Below are 21902 nucleotides of genomic sequence, written 5' to 3'. Positions count from 1 at the left end.
CCCAATAGATGGTGTTAGCCTAAAGAAACCAGAAGTTAGCAGATTCCATTCCTGGTCTGAGCTGGGTGGGTTGTAATTACTTTCAGACTAATGAGCTGAGGTGGTGGCCGTAACTGTATTGCTTGCTTGGCCATTTCGGAAGGCAGTATAGTTGGGGCTGGAGTTGTCACGGAGACCACGAAAAGCAGAAGTGAAGAGGATAAGCTTCTAGCCACAATGACCATGTTGGGTCCAGTGTTGCGTAGCTAATTTCCAGGCCTGTTGATGAATGATGCTGAATGCTGATCTGTTTTATATATTTTATTAAACCCAGATTCCTATAGTTTTGATTCAAATCCTGACTCCAGGCGTTTCATTCTAACTCAAGTACACCAGCATGATATTGAGCAGGTAGGTTTTAACCTTGGTTGCAAAGCATGTTATCAAGCAGTGCTGTTCTCTTGATTGCTTTGTATTTGCCCGAAATGTTTATGCTGCTGTCTAACAAATAAATGAAAGGTCTGAAGAATGATATGAGTGGTGTGTCCGAAACAGGGTGTGTCTGTTGGGAATTTGGTGCAGGGGGGAAGGCGATGTTTCTTTTCTTTTTGCCTCGAATACATGTAGTGGCGGTGTCACAGGTAAACATTTATTTTCTTTTTGCCTCAAATACATTTAGTGCCGGTGGTGTCACAGGTAAACATTTATTTTAATCTACATGTAAGATCATGTAACTAGATAAAAGGCAAAAAACTATAAGCTAATTGCGTATGTAAACTTAAAAAAATAAATAAAACAAAGTTCAATTGGGATGGCCGAGCAGGCGGTGTGCCACAGCTTTTATTTTTCTTCATTCGTTCTTGGGGTGTCAGCAACGTTGGCAAAGCCAACTTTTATTTCCCATCCCTGATTTCCTTTGAGAAGGTGGTGGTGAGCTGCCTTCTTGAACTGCTGCAGCCCATGTGGTGTAGGTGCACCCACAGCACTGTTAGCGAGGGAGTTCCAGTGACAGCGAAGGAACGGCGATATATTTCTAAGTCAGGATGGTGAGTGGCTTGGAGGGGAGCTTCCAGGTGGTGGTGTTCCCATGTGTCGTCTGCCCTAGGTGGTAGAGATCATGGATTTGGAAGGTGCTGCCGAAGGAGCTTTGGTGGGTTCCTGCAGTGCATCCTGTACACACTGCTGCCTCTGTGTGGTGGAGGGAGTGAATGTTTAAGGTGGTGGATGGGGTGCCAATCAAGCGGGCTGCTTTGTCTTGGATGGTGTCGAGCTTCTTGAGTATTGGGCTGTGCTCATCCAGGCAAGTGGGGAGTATTCCACACACTCCTGACTTGGCGAGGAAAGAAAGACCAAAGTAGGAGCAAAGTGGGGAATTAAAAAGAGAGTAACACAGGTAAACATGGTCCCCTTAGAAGCAGAGACCAGAGAAATTATACCAGAGGGTAAGGAAATTACAGACATTAAAAAGGGGAGAAGTGTGGCATAGTGGTAACATAACTGGACTAGTAATGCAGTGCCCAGGTTAAGGCTCTGGGGGGGGCACATGGATTCTGTGGTGGGATTTAAATTTAAATTTAAACTGATTTATCAATTCCTGATTTATTAATCATTTTTATTCAAGGACAATTAGGGATGGGACACAATGCCCACATTCCAAGAAAGAATAAAGAAAAAAATTATCATCAGTTTTCACAGCAAAATGCACAAAAAGACAGAAATAATGAGAAGCCAAGGATTTAATGAGAGTGAGGAACGTAAAGTAAGTAATATTAGTAAGGGAAAAGCACTGGAGGAATTAAAAGGACTAAAATCCCTGGACCTGATGGCCTAAATCCTAGGGTTCTAAAAGGGGTGGCTACAGAAATTGCCGATGCACCTAGTTGTGATCTTCCAAGATTCCCTAGACTCTGACACTGCCAGTGGTACTTTTGAAAGATTGTGTTTTAGAATCCATTTTTGATGTAACTAGCAAGTTAGATAAAGCGCAATGGTGGATGTAGTATATTTGGATTTTTGAAAGGCAGTTAAGGTGCCACACGAAATTTGAGACCACACCTGGAGAATTGTAAGCAGTTTTGTTCTCCTTACCTAAGGGAGGATATACTGGCCATGGAGGGAGTGCAACGAAGGTTCACCAGACTAATCCCTGAGGTGGTGGAATTGTCCTGTGAGAGATTGAGGTGACTGGGTCTGTATTCTCTAGAATTTAGAAGAATGAGAGATGATCTCATTCAAGTGTATAAAATTTTTACAGGACTCGACAGGGTAAATGCAGGAAGGATGTTTCCCCTGGGTGGTGCATCTAGAGCCAGTCTCAGAATAAGGAATAGGCCATTTAGGATTGAGATGAGGAGAAAGTTTTTCACTCGGTGGTGAATTCTCTACCCCAGAGGGCTGTGGAGGCTCAGTCATTGAATATGTTTAAGATGGAGATTGATAGATTTCTAGATACCAATAACATCAAGGGATGTGTGGATGTGCAGGAAGAGGGAATTGAGATAGAAGATCAGCCATAATCTAGTTAAATGGCAGAGCAGGCTTGAGGGGCCGACTCCTGCTCCTATGTTTCTATGAAAATTGCCCCACGAGTCGAGGGCTTATGGAGTTGGGGTAATATATTAGCATGGATGGAGGGTTGGTTAAAGGACGAAGTACAGATTAGGAAAAACAAGTCATTTTAAGGTGACGGGCTGTTACTAGTGGGGTGCAGCAAGGATCAGTACTGGAGCCTCAGCTATTTACATTACGTATCAGTGACTGAGATGAAAGGATCAAATGTATTCAAATTTGCTGATACAAAATTGAACATTAAGTTGTGAGATGGGCACAGAGTCTGCAAAGGGATATAGACAGGTTAAGTGAGTTGGCAAGAAGGTGCCAATTGGAGTGCAATATGAGGAAATGTGAGTTTATTTGCTTTGTTAGGAAGGATAGGTAAGCAGAATTTTTTTAAATGGTAAGAAATGTTAAATGTTAGTGTTCAGAGGGATTTGCCTGTCTTTGTTCATTATTCTCAAAGTTAACATGAAAGCACAGCATGTAATACAGAAGGCAAAAAGTATGTTGGCCTTCATCCCAAGGGGTTGGAATACAAGTAGAAGGAAGCCTTGCTGCAATTGGACAGGGCTTTAGTACTGCTTATGGTTTTGATCCACATATCTAAGGAAGGATATATTTAGAAGTTGCAACAAAGTTTCACCAGATTGGTTCCTGGGATGTGAGGTTTATCCTCGGAGGAGAGATTGAGTAGAGTGGGCCAGTACTTTGGAGTTCAGAAAAATGAGAGGCCACCTCATTGAAAAACGTAAGATTCTGAGAGACCTCAACACAGTAGACACTCAGAGGCTGCTTCCCCTGGCTGGAAAGTTTCGAACTTAGGGGCATCGTCTCAGGATAAAGAATTGGCCATTTAGAACTGAGATGTAACATTTCTTCACTCAGAGGCTTGTGAATCTTTGAAATTCTCTGGAAGCTCACTTGTTGAGTATATTCAAAACAGAGAGCAATAGTCTTTTTGGGATTTAAGGAAATAAAAAATTAATGATCAAGTGAGAAGATGGAGTTGAAGATGAAGATCAGCCATAATTGTGTTGAATGGTGAAGCAGGCTTGAGGGGTGTATGTGAACTATTCCTGTTCCTATTTCTTATGTTCTTATATAAATTATTAAAAACATCTTTTTAAATGAAATCTAATTTTGTACACCATTGGACATATTGAACTAATAAATGCAGGGTGGAAAGGGAGCTTTGTTTCAACACTGGTAATCTTTTAAAGGTATCTTTCTTGGCTGTGATCCTTATTGGCACTCAATTTGGGTTCCACCTGGGCCACTCAGCTCCTGACCTCATTACAGCCTTGGTTCAAACATGGACAAAAGAGCTGAACTTCAGAGGTGAGGCAAGAGTGACTGCCCTTGACATCAAGGCTGCATTTGACTGAGTGTGGCATCAATGAGTCCTAGCAAAACTGGAGTCAATGGGAATCAGGTGGGAAACCTCTCCACTGGTTGGAGTCATACCCAGCACAAAGGAAGATGGTTGTTGTTGTAGGAGGTCAATCATCTCAGTTTGAGGACATCACTGCAGGAGTTCCTCAGGGTAGTGTCCTTGGCCCAACCATCTTCAACTGCTTCATCAATGACCTCCCTTCCATCATAAGGTCAGAAGTGGGAATTTTCACTGATGTGTACAAGGTTCAGCACCATTTGCGACTCTTCATAGTGAAGCAGCCCATGTCCAAATACAGCAAGACCTGAACAAAATCCAGGCTTGGGCTGACAAGTGGCAAGTAACATTGGTGCCACACAAGTGTTAGACAATGACCAACAAGAGAGAATCCAACTATCACCCTCGGCATTCAATGGTATTGCCATCACTGAATCCCCCACTATCAGTATCTTGGGAGTTACCATTGACCAGAAACTGAACTGGGCTAGCCATATCAATACTGTGGCTGCAAGAGCAGGTCAGAGGCTAGGAATCCTGTGGCGAGTAACTCACCTCCTGATTCCCCAAAGCCTGTCCAGCATCTGCAAGGCACAAGTCAGGAGTGTGACGGAATACTCTTCACTTGCCTGGATGAATGTAATTCCAACAACACTTGAAGCTTGACATCATCCAGGACAAAGCAGCTCGCTTGATTGGCACCACATCCACAAAAAAACACTCTCTCCACCGTCAACGCACAGTGGCAGCAGTGTGTGCCATCTACAAGATGCACTGCAGGAACTCACCAAGCCTCTTTAAACAGCACCTTTCAAACCCACGACTGCTTATATCTTGAAAGACAAGGGCAGCAGATACATGGGAATACCACCACCTGCAAGTTCCCCTCCAAACCACCCCCATCTTGACATGGAAATATATCGCCGTTCCTTCACTGTCGCTAGGTCGAAATCCTGGAACTCCCTCCCTTTCGGCACTGTGGGTGTACCTACACCACATTTTTTTTATTCTTTCATGGGATGCTAGCATCACTGGCTAGGCCAGCATTTATTGACCATCACTAATTGCCCTTGAAGACATTTAAGAGTCAACCACATTGCTGTGGGTCTGGAGTCACATGTAGGCCAGACCAGGTAAGGACATTAGTGAACCAGACTGGTTTTTATGACAATCGGCAATGGCTTCATGGTCATCATTAGTCTTTTAGTTCCAGATTTGTATTGAATTCAAATTTCACTGACTGCAGTGGTTCAAGAAGGCAGCTCACCACCACCTCATGGGCAATTAGGGATGGGCAGTAAATTCTGGCCTAGCCAGTGACGCCCACATCCCATGAATGAATATAAAAAAGAAATCCTGCCCAACAGGTGAACAGAGTACCACCACATTATCTATGGCCATTTGCACAAATTGCACAAGGGCAGCATGGAGTTCAATCTTGGCAAAATCTCCAAGATAAATGGAGGAGGGTAGAGGTCATTAAAGAAAAGCGATTACAAGAAAATATGATTTTGAAAGGAGCCATATTGCGTGAGCTCAGACTCACAGCCTTCCCACGGCCCCGGTAATGGGATCGCAGCCTTCCCACGGCCCCGGTAATGGGTTCATGGCTTTTCCAAAGTCTCTCTTGAAGTGTGCAGATGTCTGTTGAGAAGTGTTTGGTGGTTCGCCGTTCACCCACAGCTTCCAACACTCATTGTCCATTTGGGTGGGAGGTTACCCAGGCAGCTGACACCTGTGAAGGAAAGTTTTATCTAACGGGGATTAGAGAATAAAACTTGGTTGAAAGAGTAGTGTCTGGCACTCTGTCAAGCCTAGTGTTTAATATTGGAGGCATCAGAATTTAATACATCGCCTTTGTCTTAGTGATAAAGATGTGTAAGAACATGGGACTTAGGAGCAGGAGTAGGCCATTCAGCCTTCAGTAAGATCATGGCTGATCTGGTTGTGGCCCGATCTCCACTCTCCCGTCTGCCCACCGTAACCTCTAACCTCTATCAAAAATCTAACTCTGCCTTGAATAAATTCAGTGACCCAGCCTCCACTGCTTTCTGGGGAAGTGAATTCCACAGACTAATGACCCTCAGAAGAAAAAAATTATCCTCATTTCTGTCGAAAAGGGAGACCTCTTACTCTTAAACCATGTCCCCTAGCTCTAGTCTGTCCCATCAGTGGCAACGTCCCAGTGTCTACCCTGTCAAGTTTCCTCAGGGTCTTGTGTTCCAATAAGATCACCCGTCGCTCTTCTAAACTCCAATGGGTATAGGCCTAACTGTTCAACAAAGTTCATAAGATAAACCCTTCATCCCAGGAATGAGTTGAGTGAACCTTCTCTGAACTGCTTCTAATGCAATTATATCTTTTTTTTCAAATAAGGAGACAAACCTGCGCACCATATTCCAGATGTGGTCTCACCAAGGCCCTACTTTTATATTCTATTCCCCTCGCAATAAAGGTCAATATTTCATTTGCCTTCCTAATCTTCTGTTCCTGCATACTAACTTTTAATGATTCATGTACCAGCACAGCTAGATTCTCCTGACCACCGATTTTTTGCAGTCTCTCTCCATTTAAATAATATACTGGTTTTCTATTCTTTCTATTCTTCCTGTCAAAGTGGATAAATTTACATTTTTTCCACATTATACACCATCCGCCAAATTTTTGCACGCCCACTCAACCTGTCTATATCCCTCTCACTTCTCACTTCTTGACAACTTAGCTGTCTTTGTGTCATCAGCAAAGTTAGCTGCCATACATTCAGCCCCTTTCTCCAAATCATTGATACAATTGGAAATAGTTGAGGTGGCAGCACTGATCCCTGTGGTACTTCACTATTTGCAGCTTGCCAACCTGAAAAGACCCATTTATCCTTACTCTCTGCTTCTTATTCGCTAACCAATCCTTTATCCACGCTAATATGTTACCTTATATGTGGGGAGATGTTAGAAAGTCTGCTGTGAATCAGCCATGGTTTAATGCTACATTTAACAACCATGTGTTCTGGATTTATCCTTCAGCTTCAGATTGACGCAACAGCAAGCTTTGGGGAGTCCCTACAGAAGAAGCTGCTGGACATTGAGACCGTTTACTGCAAAGTGCGGTCACGACACTTGTTTATTCAGGCTCTAGTTCGACGGATCCGTGGCCTTGTGAGGATGAAGAGGACCTGATGGTCTTCTGTTCAAGCACACAACTGTACACACCCACCAGCTGTTTCCTCCTCTTTCCCCCTCTCTTCTTGAAGTTGTGGGTTTCTGTAAGGCTCACAAAACTAGTTTAATATTTTTTACTAAGGATTGAACTGTAATTACAATTAAATGTTATTTTTCACAAAGAATAAACATCAGTTTTCCGAACTGGATGTTGAATTTTTCTGAGATTCTGTGACAGACAAACAAGATCCTGCATTGATCCAGATGAAAAGGCCATTTGATCTTGTCCTTCTAACATGCTTTCCCTACTACCTTCCCATTATAACAACTGAAAGTAACAGCTTATCATGACCTTGAATGTTACTATAGGTAACATTCACCATTTTGAAAATAAACCAAAATTCTCTGTCTTTTAAATTTTCTCCCTTTCCCCTCTTAAGCATAGTGTCATTTATTTCTCCCTGGCTTAGTCGGTAGCAGCCTTGCCTCAGAAGGTTGAATACCATTCAGAGATGAGCACACACTTCATTGTACAGTCTGCATTGTCGGAGGTGCTACCTTTCAGATGAGATGTTAAACCGAGGTTTCTGTCCTCCATGGGTGGATGTAAAAGATCTTGTGGCATAAAGAGCATCTCTCCCCTGTGTCCGTGCCAAGATACCATCAAACTTTTAGAGAGTACAGAGTAAGCCATCTTATTACCAATGAAACAGAGTTAACATTTCAGGTTGATGGCCTTTCATGAATGTCGAATGCAAATTGTGATTAATGCAAATTGCGCTGGTCACACCAATTTTGGTCAAATTGCTCTGAAAGAACCAGTGCAATTGAGCTGAAACTCCAGACCATTATCCTTTCTCTCTGTCTTGTACCATGTAACCAATCTCCTAACTGATGAAAGGTCATCGACCTGAAACATTAACTCTGTTTCTCTACAGGTGCTGCCAGACCTGCTTCTGTTTTATTTTCAGGAATTTAAAGTTAGTATACTCAAACTTATGGATTGACACAGATTTAAAAATGCTCTTCAATTTTTTGTGATAAACCTATATTCAGCTACTTTAATCAAACTTGACCTTGTTACTTCAAAGTAACATCTTTAAATGTATGAAAGAAAAATTTTTAAAGCAGTTTTAAAAAAAAAGATATTTTAAATCACTGCCCTTATGGGCTGCTTCATGGCAGACTTTTGTGTGCAGTTATATGCATATGAGTGAATGGAAACACAAGGAACGATGCTTTTCAGAACAGATGCAATTTTGGGTGCAGTTTGTCCTGGAATTAGTGATTGTGCCCAAAGTGGAAACTCTAATCCAATGGGAATGTACTTAAATTGAAAGGAAGTAGCACCAATATCTTTACAGTACAAAGGCAGCCATTCAGCCCATCGATTCTGCACTGGCTCTCTGAAGGAGCATTCCACCTAGTCCCACTCCCCTGCCTTACCCCCCCGGAACCTTACGCGCACACACTTTTCAGGTAGCAATCCAATTCCCTTTTTAATACTTTGATTGAACCTGCCGCCACCACTCTTTCAGGAAGTTTGTTCCAGACTCCAACCATCCTCTGGGTGAAAATAATTTTCCTCCCATCACATTTACTCCTTTTGCTAATTATTTTGAATCTCTGTCCTCTTGTTCTTGATGTTCTCTTGAGTGGTAACATTTTCTCACTATTTATCCTGTCCATATCCCTCAGGATCTTGAATACCTCTATCAAGTCTCCTCTCAGCCCACTTTTCCCCATGGAAAAGTGTCCCAATCTATCCTCATAGCTACAGTTCTTTATCCCTGGAATCATTCTTGTGAATCTCCTCTGTAGTCTCTCCAATGCCTCACATCCTTGCTCAAGTATGGTGCCCAGAGCTGGACACAGTACTCCAGATGAGGCCTAATTAGCATCTTGTACAAGTTCAACATGACCTCTTTACTCTTGTACTCAATGCCCTATTAATAAAGCCTAAGATATATGCTTTATTAACTGCTCTCTCAACATGCCCTGCCATCTTCAATGACCTATGTATGTATACACCGAGGTCCCTCTGTTTCTGCACCTTCTTTAGAATCTCTCCCTTTATTCTATACTGTCTCACCATGTTCTTCCTGCAAAAATGAATCACCTCACACTTCTCTGCATTGAACCTAACCTGTCACTTGATTGCCCAATCCACCACCAACATGTCAATGTCCTTTTGAAGTTCAAGACTATCCCCATCATGGTTCACAATGCTTCTAGGTTGCTTATCTGCAAATTTTGAAATCATGCTCCGCACACCACAGTCTAGGTCATTAATATATATCAGGAAGAGCAAGGGTCCCAAAACTGATCCCAGGAAACTCCACTACAAATCTTCCTCCAATCTGAAAAACAGCCATTTATCACTACTCTGTTTCCTGTCACTGCAGCCAATTTCTTATCCAAGTGCCTACTTCCCCTTTTATTCCATGGCCTAGAATTTTGATCACAAATCTGTTGTGTGGCACCGTATCAAATGCCTTTTGAAAATCCATATACACCACATCGACAGCATTTCCCTTATCGACCTTCTCTGTTATCTCTTCAAAAAAGCTCCAGCTAGTTCCCTCAATGAATCCATAGTTTCCTTAGTTATCCTGCACTTGTCTAAATGACTATTGATTTTAACCTGTACTATAGTTTCCAGAAGTTTCCCTACCACTAGGGTCAAACTGACTGGCCTGTGGTTGTCAGCTTTATCCTTCCATCCTTTCTTGAACACCCGGTGTAATATTCGCAATTCTCCAGTCCTCTGGCACCTCCCCAGTGTCTGAGGAAGACTAGAAAATTATCACCTGTGCCTCTGCAATTTCCACTCACCTTCCCTCAGTACTCTTGGATGCATTTCTTATCTATTTTAAGTAAAGATAGCCTTTCCAACACCACCTTCCTCTCAATTTTAAGTTCTTCTGGTGTACCAGTTACTCCCTCACCTCAGCTTGGGTAGCATCTTCTTCCTTTGTAAAGACAGATGCAAAGTGCTCATTCAACATTTCAGCTATTTCTCCAGTCTCCACAAGCAAGTCCCCTTTTTTTTTGCCCCTAATCAGCCCTACTCTTTCTTTAACTACCCTTTTATTATTTACATGCTTATAGAAGACTTGGGATTCCCTTTTATGTTTGCTGCCAGCCTCTTTTCCTTCTCTCTCTTTGCTTTTCTTATTAGTTTCTTCACTTCCCGTCAGGTCCTTCTATATTCAGCCTGATTCGCCATTGTATTTTCTACCTAACATCTGTCATACGAGCACTTCCTTTTCATCTTTACTTCTATCTCTCGTCACCCAGGCCACTCTGGATTTATTTGTCCTACCTTTCCCCTCCAAGGGAATACACCTTGACATTGCTGCAGTAGTTTCTTTGAAGGTGATCCCTGTTCAGCCACTGTCTTTTCTGCCAACATTTCATTCCAACTCACTTGACTAAGATGCATTCTCATCCCATTGAAGTTGGCTTTCCCCCAATTAATTATACCTGCTCTGGATTGTTCTCTATCCTTTTCCATGATTAACCTAAACCTTATGATATAATGGTCACTATCCCCTAGAGGCTCTCCCATTGATATTGGATCCACTTGGGCCAACTCATTCCCCAGAACCAGGTCCAAAAGTGCATGTCCTCTCTTTGGGACTGGAAACACTGTTGTAGAAAATTACCTTGAACACATCCCAGGAACTCTTTGCCCCTTTTGTCCCTTTGTACTATTCCTATCCCAGTCTATATTTGCATAATTGAAGTCCCCCATTATGATTATTCTATAATTCTTGCACCTCTCCTTAATTTCTTTGCAAATTTGTTTCTCCACATCCTTTCCATCAATTGGTGGTCTACATACTACACCAATCAATGTTATTGCACCTTTTTTATTCCTTACCTCTAGCCAGAGAGATTCCATCCTTGGACCTCTCTGAAACATCCTCCCTCTCTCCAGAACTGTAATGCCATCTTTAATCAATACCTGCACTACCTGCCTGTTTCTCTTAGATACTCTGGTGGTCACCCATTCCATCTCTGCCTGTGTACTACTTAGCTGCAATGTGACCACCTCTCTAAACATGATATCCACACAATCCTCAGCCTTGCGGATGCACCACAGTGACTAATGGTGCTCCATAAAGACCTGTGTTAAAGCCTCAACTAGCTAACATATTTATTGGTGACTTTGATCATACAATAGAGTGCAGTATATCGCAGCAAACTGACAACACAATGGTGGACGGGAGAGAAAATAGTGTAGATGAAGCTATAAAATTAGAGAAATTCATGGATTAAGTGAATAGACAAAACTGTGACAGGTGAATTTTGACACAGGCAAGTGTGAGGTCATTCATTTTAGATCCAAAAATTGATAGATCTGAATATTATTTAAATGGTGAAAAGCTTAGAACAGGGGAGGTCCAGAGAGATTTAGGGGTCCAAGGACACAATCACTAAAATGTAGTAATCAGCGACAAAAAATAATCAAAAAGACCAATGAAATGTTGGCCTTTACAACTAGAGGCCTAGAATATAAAGGGGAGGATATTTTGCCACAGCTGTAGAAACGTGTACAGTTTGAGACAACACACCTTAGGATATATTGGCTTTGGTTGATTTATCATAATGTTACTGCGGCTCATGAGTAGTTACAGACACTAGGTTTGTGTTCTGGAAAAAAATCAAAGAGTGGATTTGACTGAGGCCTTTAGGATTTGGAGAGGAATAACATTTTCCTGTAGTAGAGGAGTCTAGGATAATGGGGGCATAACCTTAATATCAGAACCAGGCCATTCGGGAGAAGAGTTGAGGAGGCTTTAGGCAAAGGGTGGCATAAGTGTGAAACACACACACAAAGCAGTGGATGCCAGTTTAATTAATAGATTCAAATTTGAGAATGATTGATTTTTGCTCGGCAGGTGTAAAAAAGGATGTGGAGCCAAGGCAGATGCCTGGAGTTGAGATACACACATAGCCATGATCTCATTGGAGGAATGGTTTACTCTGTGCCTGCGTTCCCTTGAAGTTATTGGGTATATCTCATGGAAATACTGACCATAAGTAGCACTGACCCCTGGTGGTGATAGGATTTCCCTCAGGCGTAAGCACTGACCCCTGCTGTTATCGGGATATCTCTTGGGGATAAACACTGATCTTTAGTATTGCTGACTCCTGGATCATCTCCTTTTGTTCGTGTGGATTTAATAAGATTGGTTGTAAAAATAATAGAACAGCTCTAGAATAGTCATGCGGTGCAACAAAGGAGTAATGATTAGTAAATGTTGACTTGTAGGACTAATGAAAACAGGAAGTACGTTTTCACACAAAGGGCAGTGATTCTGCAATTCTCTTCTGTCTAGATATAGCCCTCACACCCCAATTTTACTTGTTGCCTTTGAGGAAATATCCACTAAGTCACTCCGAAGCAGTAAGTTCTATCATTTCCCTCTGTAGCCTCCCACCTGCAAAGGTGGTCCTTCTGGAACTGCCTCGTCTTCCTATCAGATGTCAGACAGTGCTTTATAAAAATTCTTTGGTGGGATGTGAGCATCAGAGGCAAAGCCAGCATTTGTTGCCCATCCCCAATTGCCCTTGAACTGAGTGGCTTGCTAGGCCATTTCAGAGGGTACTTAAGAATCAACCACGTTGCTGTGGGTCTGGAGCCAGACCAGGTAAGGATGGCAGATTTCCTTCCCTGAAGGGCATTAGTGAATCAGATGGGTTTTTATGGCAGTCAGCAATGGTTTTGTGATCATTATTACTGAGACTAGCATTTAATTCCAGATTTTTAAAAAAATTAATTGTATTTAAATTCCTTTAGCTGTCATGCCCCAGAGCATTTGCCTGGGCCTCTGAATTACTAGTCCAGTGACATCACCACTATACCACCATATCCCACCATCCTTGTTTCTCTCAGTTAAACACAATTCATATCTTCAAATCCATGGACTACAAACTTTCAAGTGTATTTGGTGTACAATTGGCCTAATAATTTCCTGATAAATCTTGCTTAAACTCCATAATAAGTTTTCTCTCCCAAACTAAATCAACCTAATGCTCCACAATTAAGTTGGAGAGTAGAAGTAGCCCGAAACTCATTTGCACTACGGACTGTTTCCTTCGTTCAACCTCCTGTTGACCTCTCTAGAGGAGTAAGTAAATTACTAAAATCAAGGCTACCTATCCACAATCGTAGCTCGACCTTACCTCCTATGCATCACCTTCCATTCCTTAATTTCTATCTTCTTCCAAACTGTCCCTACCATTATTCCATCGCTTTTATCCATCGCCTCCCGCAATCGCACATCAAATTGTTTATGATGCTCAAGACCTTCCCATGCAGTTCCTCATCACCAAATATCCATCCTTGGCCCTTACATGTTGACACCAGTAACCTTTCTCTAACCTCCAACATTGTCCCTACCTCCTTTTGATACAGTTCTCGTCATACCTTCCACAAAAGCCTGTTTAAACTTCTCTGCCTTTCTCAATTATCCCACAATTTCAAATCTTCCCTTGTTCTCAGGTCCTGCAATGCATTCTTACTTCGAACCTGTACAGTTACCCTTCTCCCTAATCTATCTGATATCTCATTATTTGTTGTCACCGCACCCTTTACAGAGATTAGTCTTGGCAGTCACTAATGATATTCTTTCTGATTAAAAGAGCTTGCACCTATCACTCAGGGTGTCCCAAATTGCTTTTTGGCCAATGAAGTATTTTGAAGAGTAGTCACTTGTAGGAAATGCAGTAGCGAATTTTTGTACAGCAAGTTCCCTCAACAGCAATGTAATAATGATTAGAAAACAGGTTTTTTAGAAAGATAAATATTGACCATACCACCAGAACTGCTCCCCTGGTCTTCTTTAAAATAGTCGTACCATGAATTCTGTTATGTTCCCGAGAGGGCAGTGTCATTGGGAAGATCAAACCTTTGACAGTGCAACACAGCATTGCACCCAGAGGCAAGCAGACTGCCAATTGAGCCATGGGTGGCCCTTCTTCAGTTTAAATTGTTCTGTTATTGGAAATAATCACGGTCATGGACATCAGTGCCTAAGTCAAGATCTGTTCTTATTACACGTGATTCTAGGGTTTCTATTTATCAGCATCTGTACTTGGGCAGTTAACAGCATGTTAGAGACAGCGACATCAATGGTCACTCGATCTTGTTGAGGGGAGGCTGTTGTATGGTTCTGGAGGCAGCGGTAGTTTGGGAAGACTTCAGATGTGGCATCTTGTGTGAAGTATGGTCTGTTGGATGTGTAAAGGTTACATCAAATTAAGGCAACATGTCATCCAAAAGATAACCCCTTTGCCAATGTTGCAGTCTCTCAGTGTTGCATTGAAGTGTCAGCCTAGATTATCTGCTCCACTCCCTGGAGTCAGATTTCAACCTGTGAATTTTTGACTTTGAGCCATTGAGCCATGACTGACATCTTAAGCACGAGCAGCTCAAGCTGAGTGTTACATCTATTTGGTGCAGACAGGGATCTTCTCATTGGGAATGATGGGGTGGGCTGCACTTGGCTGGCTTCTGACTGACTACCCCTGAACTATAGCACTCAGAATACAATTAACAAGGACACACTTTTTAAAAAAAAAATCCTTTATTAATCAGATTGGATGAACCTGTTAACATAGACAGTACAGCTAAACGAGCACTGCACTCACATGAGCTGGGAATTACAAGCAAGAACAGTCATGTCAGTCCGCATCTCAAGGAGGGAGACACCACTCAGTATGATTCACAACATTCTCATGCAAAATTCACCACTACGGCTTTCACACAAAAGTTTAGTGTGAATAAAGTTATCTATTGACGGGTCCAGAACACACAGCTACTGTGATCAGAAGTGACATGTAGCTAGCCGCCATATGATGTTTTAGAAAGCAGACACCATTTTGGGGCTCTGCTCCGATGCAGACAGATTATCAAAGTCTTTGTTTGGTTTTCATTTATTTATTGTATCGATTTTTGTTTTTGAGATGGAAGGAACTGTCTATAACAGCTGGAATTGAGGAGGAAAGTTTTTGACTGAAGTCTATAATGGAAGCACAATTCAAACTGGGAGTTGGAAAGTTCTCTTTTGGCAAAGAAAGTGATGGGCTGTGAGGAACGAGCACAAGATGGGACTGTTTTAGCTTTGAGACCAATCAAACTGGTTAGTTTCCCTTGCTCCTAAAATATCCCGTATCAATGAAGGATAGTTTGTTTTGGTGAAGATACTGATTGTAGCAGTGAGCACTCTATTCAGTGGCAGACAGTGTTGCTCCTTGCAAGTACACAGAATGTCATTTCAGCAGATCCAAACTTTGAAACTGCCCTCTGAGGCAGGGGCCAGTAATTCTTGCTCATTCATTTAACTAAACATGCAAACATTTTACAGAAAAAATTCTTTTTTCACTTTTCTTTTATCTCTTCAGTGCAAATATCACCCAGTAATCGTCTTCTGGTTTCCCAAAAAACTACAGAATGAATCAGCTCACAGAACCTGACCCACAAACACACTTAGGTTAACGATGCTGAAATGGACTTCTGCCACATATTGTTAGACAGACATGCCTAAAACTTAACCTGAAATTGTCCTTAAATGCATTTTCAGATGTAAGATTACCTCTAGTGAGCCTCTGTATTAAACCTAACCCACACTTGAGGCCAACTTGACAGGCTTTGCCTGATCGGAACTACGTTCACTATTTGATTTATCCCTTTTTAGTGCAAAACTATAGCAACAGAGGTGGGGGTTGGCAAATTCAATAGCACCCGAAAACTGGCACAGGGATCGTGAAGCACCTATTCCTAGTGATTCAGGCAGCATGCAAATTTCGTACTCGCCTGCTGATTTAAATGATACTCTCTTGAAGCCCAGTACACTGTTGAATGGCCGCATACCTCAGCAAGGGACCCAAGTTTGTGTGAAGCCAACACTGAAAAGCCAGCCGGCATTGCTTAAAGCTAGCTGCACCTCAAAGTCAAGATGCATTCTGGCTACAGCAAAGGCTGGAAGTGACTAGGGAAGACATACTGCGCAGGAAGAACAAAGAAACATGGAAAGAGGTCATATATTCCCTCAAGCCTGTTCTGCTATTCAATGAGATCAAAGTTGATCTGCAGCATAACTCCATATGCTTGCCTTTTCTCCATAGCCCTTAATACCTTTGCAAAACAAAAATCTATCACTTAAATTTAAGAACACTGCCCTGTTGGGCAGAGAATGTGCCCTGTTCTCAAAAATGCTTGGTGCAGAAGGTGGACAGCTGCAGAGATGACTATCCACAGGGAGGTGAGAGGTCCTCCAGACAAACTCTTGACAAGTCAATGGAACCAGATAGCCATCACAGTCAATGCCAGTAGTCTAGCTTTGAGGACTGGTTAATGACCCAGTGGTCAGGCTCAGCGAATGCATCTTCAATTGCCATTTGATATCAATTGGAACCACTAGCCTTGCATACTGCTCGATTCACCACCACTTCACTCACCTCACAATAATGTCTACCAATCAGCACTTATAGCTTCACTTCCTCCTCACACACTTTGCACTGATTCAAGCCTCACATCCATGTTTATACCTAAGCCCATTTTTCCCAGGTGGAATTGATGGCCAACTCTTTGTGAACACTTGTGGACCCAGTCATGATGCAGAATCTGATGGCCGGTGTACCTATAGCACATGGGCTGCAGTGGTTCAAGGCGGCAGCTCACCATCACCTTCTCAAGTGATGGGCAATAAATGCTGGTCTAGCCAGTGACACCTACACTCCATTAAAGAATCAATAAAAATAAATTGCAGTACAAGCTACACAATATCTGGGTGCTGCAATGAAATCATGCAATCTCAGCTGGCTGCCAAGCAAGATCACACAATTGTTGTCATGGCTGCAGATACCAGTATGCAAAGAGGTTTGTAGAATCTCACAGCAGTAAAACAATCTCCTCCAGCACACTGCTAAGGTTGCTGAGACGCTGTCCTGTGGGAGTAGTAGCTACTCTGTGGACCTTGAATTTGCTGTATTTTGCTAGGATGACAGCATTCAGCCTCCCAGCACTGTCACTCTGCCAGTGCCTTTCCTGTTGCCTGTCCGCCAGCCCAGACTGCCATCACCCGTACCCAAGGTGATGCAGTCCAAAGCTCGACCTAATCAGACCAGAGTTGCTCAAGGGCAGTGCTGCAGTCTCCTCTAGTAAAAATCAGCAGCCCTTCACCAGTTACAGGGCAGTCACTGGGGTAGCACTATGTAGGAGGCAAAGGCACACAGAAAACAGGCACTAAGGGAATGCACAAGGGTGATTAGTTGACTTTTGTGTGGAATGTTTAACATTTTGATTATAAAGTTGGTTTAGAATGTATGTTTTGTGGTGACTTTTATAGTGTGGCCAAGAGGATGCTGTAATGATCAGTAACAGAGGGACAGAGGTGTGGGACTATTGCTGACTGGGACATCCTCACTCTGCTCTGAGGCTGCAGGTCTGCCTACAATAGATGGCAGATTTCAGCAAGCACCACCTCAGTTAGGGTAGCAGGGTCATTTGATACTCTCAGGAGGTGGTCATCACTGCCCTTTTGCAAGTCACTGAGTCCCAGGCAAGGGTCCCAATACTCAGGATTATGAGCCATGGCCGACAGCGGAACCAGTGAATTTTCGGTGGTGATGACAGGAAAGCTAGAACCTCGAGCGACAGTGACTGCTTACAGACAGAGGATCCTTTGGGAAAAGGACTTGTATTTCCAAAAAGCACATGTGAGGAAAGCAACAGGAAACCACCTTGTATTCCTTTCCCTAGTCATTTTGCTCACTGAGCTGAGCAACTGAATAGCAAAGCACAGGACCGCGAGGTATGGAGAAATGAGCAGAAGACCCACCCTTGGGAAGATCATCACTACACCTCATAGTGAAGCAATAATCCTTGCTGAGGTTGGGATAGGCAAATTGCTCCTTGAAGACCCTGGGTGGATATGGATGAGTGCAAAATCCCAAAGTGTCCAACCAAAGCAGATCAGGAAGCAGTGCTTTAGTAACATCAAGTCTTGGGTTTAAAAATCTAAAAAGTTTCGGAGAAAGGAAATATGTAGAGTGGTGAGGAGTTCCACAGCTTTGAGGTCCTGGGAAGAGTTCAAGTGAGCGATGGTCTGGTGAATTTTCATTTCAATGCAGTGAAGATACAGGGAGAGGAGAGTGTCAGAATTGTATCTGGATTTCAGGAAGAAATAATTTTTGATCGGGCAGCTTCCAGTTCTCTTCTGGCATGCCTGCTACAGCTGTGAAAAGAGGCCTCATCCTGATCTCTATGGCAAACTGTAACCCAGACGAACCATGCATGCAACATGACCATATCCCCTACAGCACAAGATACAGAGGTGAGTTGCATAGGAACAGGAGGAAGCTATTTAGTCCCTCTAGCCTATTCTGCCATTCAACGAGAGCAGGATTAATCTATCACCTAAATCCATTTACCTGCTTTGCCCCATATCCCTTGATACCTTTGCTTAATAAAAATCTATCAATCTTAGATTTAAAATTAGCAAATGATTGAGCATGGATTGCCATTTGTGGAAGGGAGTTCCAATTTATTACCATTCTTTGTGTTTCCTAATTTCACTCCTGAACATCTGGCTCTAATTTTTAGGCTATGTCCCCCAGTCCTGGACTCCCCAAGCAATGGAAAATGTTTCTTTTTATCCACTGTCAGCTCCCCCTAATCATCCTCTAACCCTCAAAATTCCAGGGAGTACAGCCCTAATTTCTCTAATCTCTACTTGTGCATGAACCCTTTGTGTCCAGGTATCATTCTGGTAAATTTACCTGCACTCCCCCCAAGGCCAAATTCCATTCCTTAGGTGCTGTGCCAGAGCTGAACACAGGACTCCAGGTGAGGTCTGACCAGGGCTTTGTATACCTGAAGCATGACTTCTATTATTTTGTATTCCAGTCCTTTACATATAAAGCCAGCATTCCTGACGCCTTTTTAAAAATTATGTTCTGTTACTGTCCAAGCCATTTTAATGATCTGTGTACATGGACCTCCTAAATCATATTTTGATCTTCACTGCTTCAAATATTTCACCATTTAGGAGTGTACCAATCTATAATTTTTAGATCCAAAGTGGTTGACATCATACTTGCCTACATTGTAATCCATTTGCCAGGTCTTCCCATTCACTTAATGTATTAATTAATCTCTTATAATTTTATGCTTCCACCAACACTGATTACAATGCCAGCTACAACTCAATTGGCAACATCCTCAAAAACCTCCAGGGTCCCACCACGGCCACTTCCAAGTTCCCGACCCGGAATTCAGGCCCTCATCGGGATCGAGAACTAACATTCAGCCCATTGTTGCAAAAGCTATCCTGAATGCACCCAAGAAATTTGTTACCTTTCTGTCGTGAGTTAGTCAGCTTTTCCTAAACTGTGCCTTTTCATATGTATGTTGAGGGCACACACTTCCCTCAACTCCTCCGATGTCACCAAATTGTCAGGCTGCTTATCCGACATCCAGTACAGGATGAGAAGAAATTTCCTCCAATTAAATACTGGGAAGACAAAAGCCATTGTTTTCAGCCCTGCAGCCACCCCCACCACCCTCCCTCCCCGCCCCTTCGAAAACCCATTTCCTAGGTATCGACTCTATTCCTCACCCTGGCAACAGTCTGAGACTAAACTGGACTGTTTGCAACCATGGTGTCATAGCTGACCTTGAGATGAACTTCTGACCACATATCTGTGTCATCATTAAGATTGCTCATTTCCACCTCCATAACATTTCCTGACTACCACCCTGCACCCCCACCCACGCCCCCCCCACCCAACCTCATGCCTCAGCTCATCTACTGCTGCAACCTCATTCATGCCTTTGTTACCTCTAGGCTTGACTATTCCAATGCATTCCTGGCTGGTCTCCCCCGTCCAACCCCTCCATAAACTTGAGGTCATTGAAAACTGCGGCCCATGTCCTTACTCACACCAGGCCCTGTTCACCCATCACCTCCGTGCTCGCTGACTTACATTGGCACCTGGTTAAGCAACACCTTGATTTTGAAATTCTCATCTTTGTTTTCTTCATCCCTCTCCATGTCTGTAATCTTGTCCAGCCCCACAACCCTCCAAGATATCTACGTTCATCTAATTCTGGCCTTGAACACCAATTTTAATTTCTGCACAATTGGTGGTCGTGTCTTCAGTCGCCAAGCTCTGGAATTCCCTCCCTAAACCTCACTGTCTTTCTTGCTTCTTTAAGGCAATCCTTAAAACCTCTCTCTTTGGGCAAGATTTTGATTATCTGCCCAAATGTGGCTCAGTATCAAATTTTGCTTATAATTCTCCTAAAAAATGCCTCGAGAGGTTTTCTTATGTAAAAGGCACTATATAAATACAAGTTGTTGTTATTGCTGTTGTATGAAAATTAAATTCCCCCATTAAAACCACTATACCTTTGCTATTTGCTTGTGTAATCTCTGCATTTATATATTCTGTTGGGGGGGAAATAAAGGGATACAGTAATTATTAGGGGGAATGGGAATATAGGGGTACAGTAAGAACTTATTGAAAGGGAATGAATTACTTTAAAATCTCCAAGCACATTGGCAGTTAAAGGTTACCAGATGAACCTTGCATAGCCTTAGGGCCTGCAAACAACAGAAAGGCCTTGGAGCTAGACTGTAGTCAGAGCATTGGCAATAACAACTAAGATTAAGTGTGCTCTTCAACAGATAGGGGAAGAACAGATGGTCCTGGTTTAGGTAGGAGGGAGGGTCTCTGCCTAGGTGAGAAACAGTTAGGGACATACAGTGCATGTACTTGTCACCAGACTTGTCTGTTTAATGTAAACCAATATGTTGACAAGATCGAAATCTGGAAACTGTTCTTGTACGTGACCGATAATGTATAAATGCGATGAACGCTTGTAATTTAGCGAGTACTGTCTCAAGCTGCATTACTGTATCCCTTTATTTCCCCCCCCGCCAACAGAATATATAAATGCAGAGATTACACAAGAAATTAGCAAAGGTATAGTGGTTTTAATGGGGGAATTTAATTTTCATACAACAGCAATAACAACAACTTGTATTTATATAGTGGTGCCCCCCTTGCAATTGCTCAAATAAACGATCGTAACCTGTACCTGAGACTCCTGTGGTCCGTTTATCAAAGTGACCACAACAATTCTGACTCTTCACAGTTGCTTCCAGAGAGCCTATACCACTACAGTCTTAAATTCTTTTCTGGTTCTTAATTAATTCATTAATGAAGTCTCCATTCCCTGCTTCTCTCTCATTATACCCTCTCCTATGATTGATGTTAATCATCTTCCTCCTCTACCAGTTCCCCTATCTTGCCTGTAGACATTATAACCTGGCATATTCAGTTCTCAGTCCTGACTGTCTTGCAACCATATCCCAATAATGGTTACACCATCATACCCTCGGAATTGAATTTGCTCCCTCTACTTTATGTGTTTGTATAAAGCACGCTATTTGGGCCACACACATTGACCTGTCCCTCTGGTCTAATGCTGTTTTTCTCACATGTTTCTTATTTCTCTAATAGCAAAATACTGCGGATGCTGGACATCTGAAGTAAAAACAGAAAATGCTAGAAAAACTCAACAGGTCTGGCAGCATCTGTGGAGAGAGAAAACCACATCTTATTTCTCTCTCCTGATCTAGTTACTTTACTTCTTTTAACTTTCCCTTTACCTGAATTCCCATAGCACAATTTCTAACTTACTGTACATCATTTCATTTTCATTTCTTTTAAACATCTTCTAATACCTTCTCTTGGTCTCCTTCTGATGGGCTATTGCTAGTAGGGGGAGTTAACGCCCCAAC

The 21902-nt window shown here is 42.5% G+C and overlaps 1 protein-coding gene across 2 annotated transcripts in view; it reads left to right on the top strand.

Moving 5' to 3' along the window:
- Positions 1 to 7284, top strand: part of nup205 (nucleoporin 205) — a 98826-nt gene extending 91542 nt beyond the window's left edge. The window contains exons 41-42 of one of the 2 annotated variants that reach the window (XR_005946470.1): positions 314 to 390; positions 6946 to 7010. Coding sequence is in view for 1 of the 2 variants with exons in the window: in XM_041216128.1 (XP_041072062.1) it covers positions 314 to 390; positions 6946 to 7098 (230 nt within the window). In the remaining variant the exon portion in view is untranslated. Of the gene's footprint in view, positions 1 to 313; positions 391 to 6945 lie in introns of both variants that reach the window. The other variant, XM_041216128.1, reaches the window with a different exon arrangement.
- The last annotated feature ends 14618 nt before the right edge of the window (positions 7285 to 21902 follow it).

The sequence above is a fragment of the Carcharodon carcharias genome, chromosome 21, assembly GCF_017639515.1.
Source record: "Carcharodon carcharias isolate sCarCar2 chromosome 21, sCarCar2.pri, whole genome shotgun sequence".
Lineage (NCBI taxonomy): Eukaryota > Metazoa > Chordata > Chondrichthyes > Lamniformes > Lamnidae > Carcharodon > Carcharodon carcharias.
The sequence above is the reverse complement of the archived record's forward strand: the minus strand, read 5'-3'. Positions and strand labels throughout refer to the sequence as shown.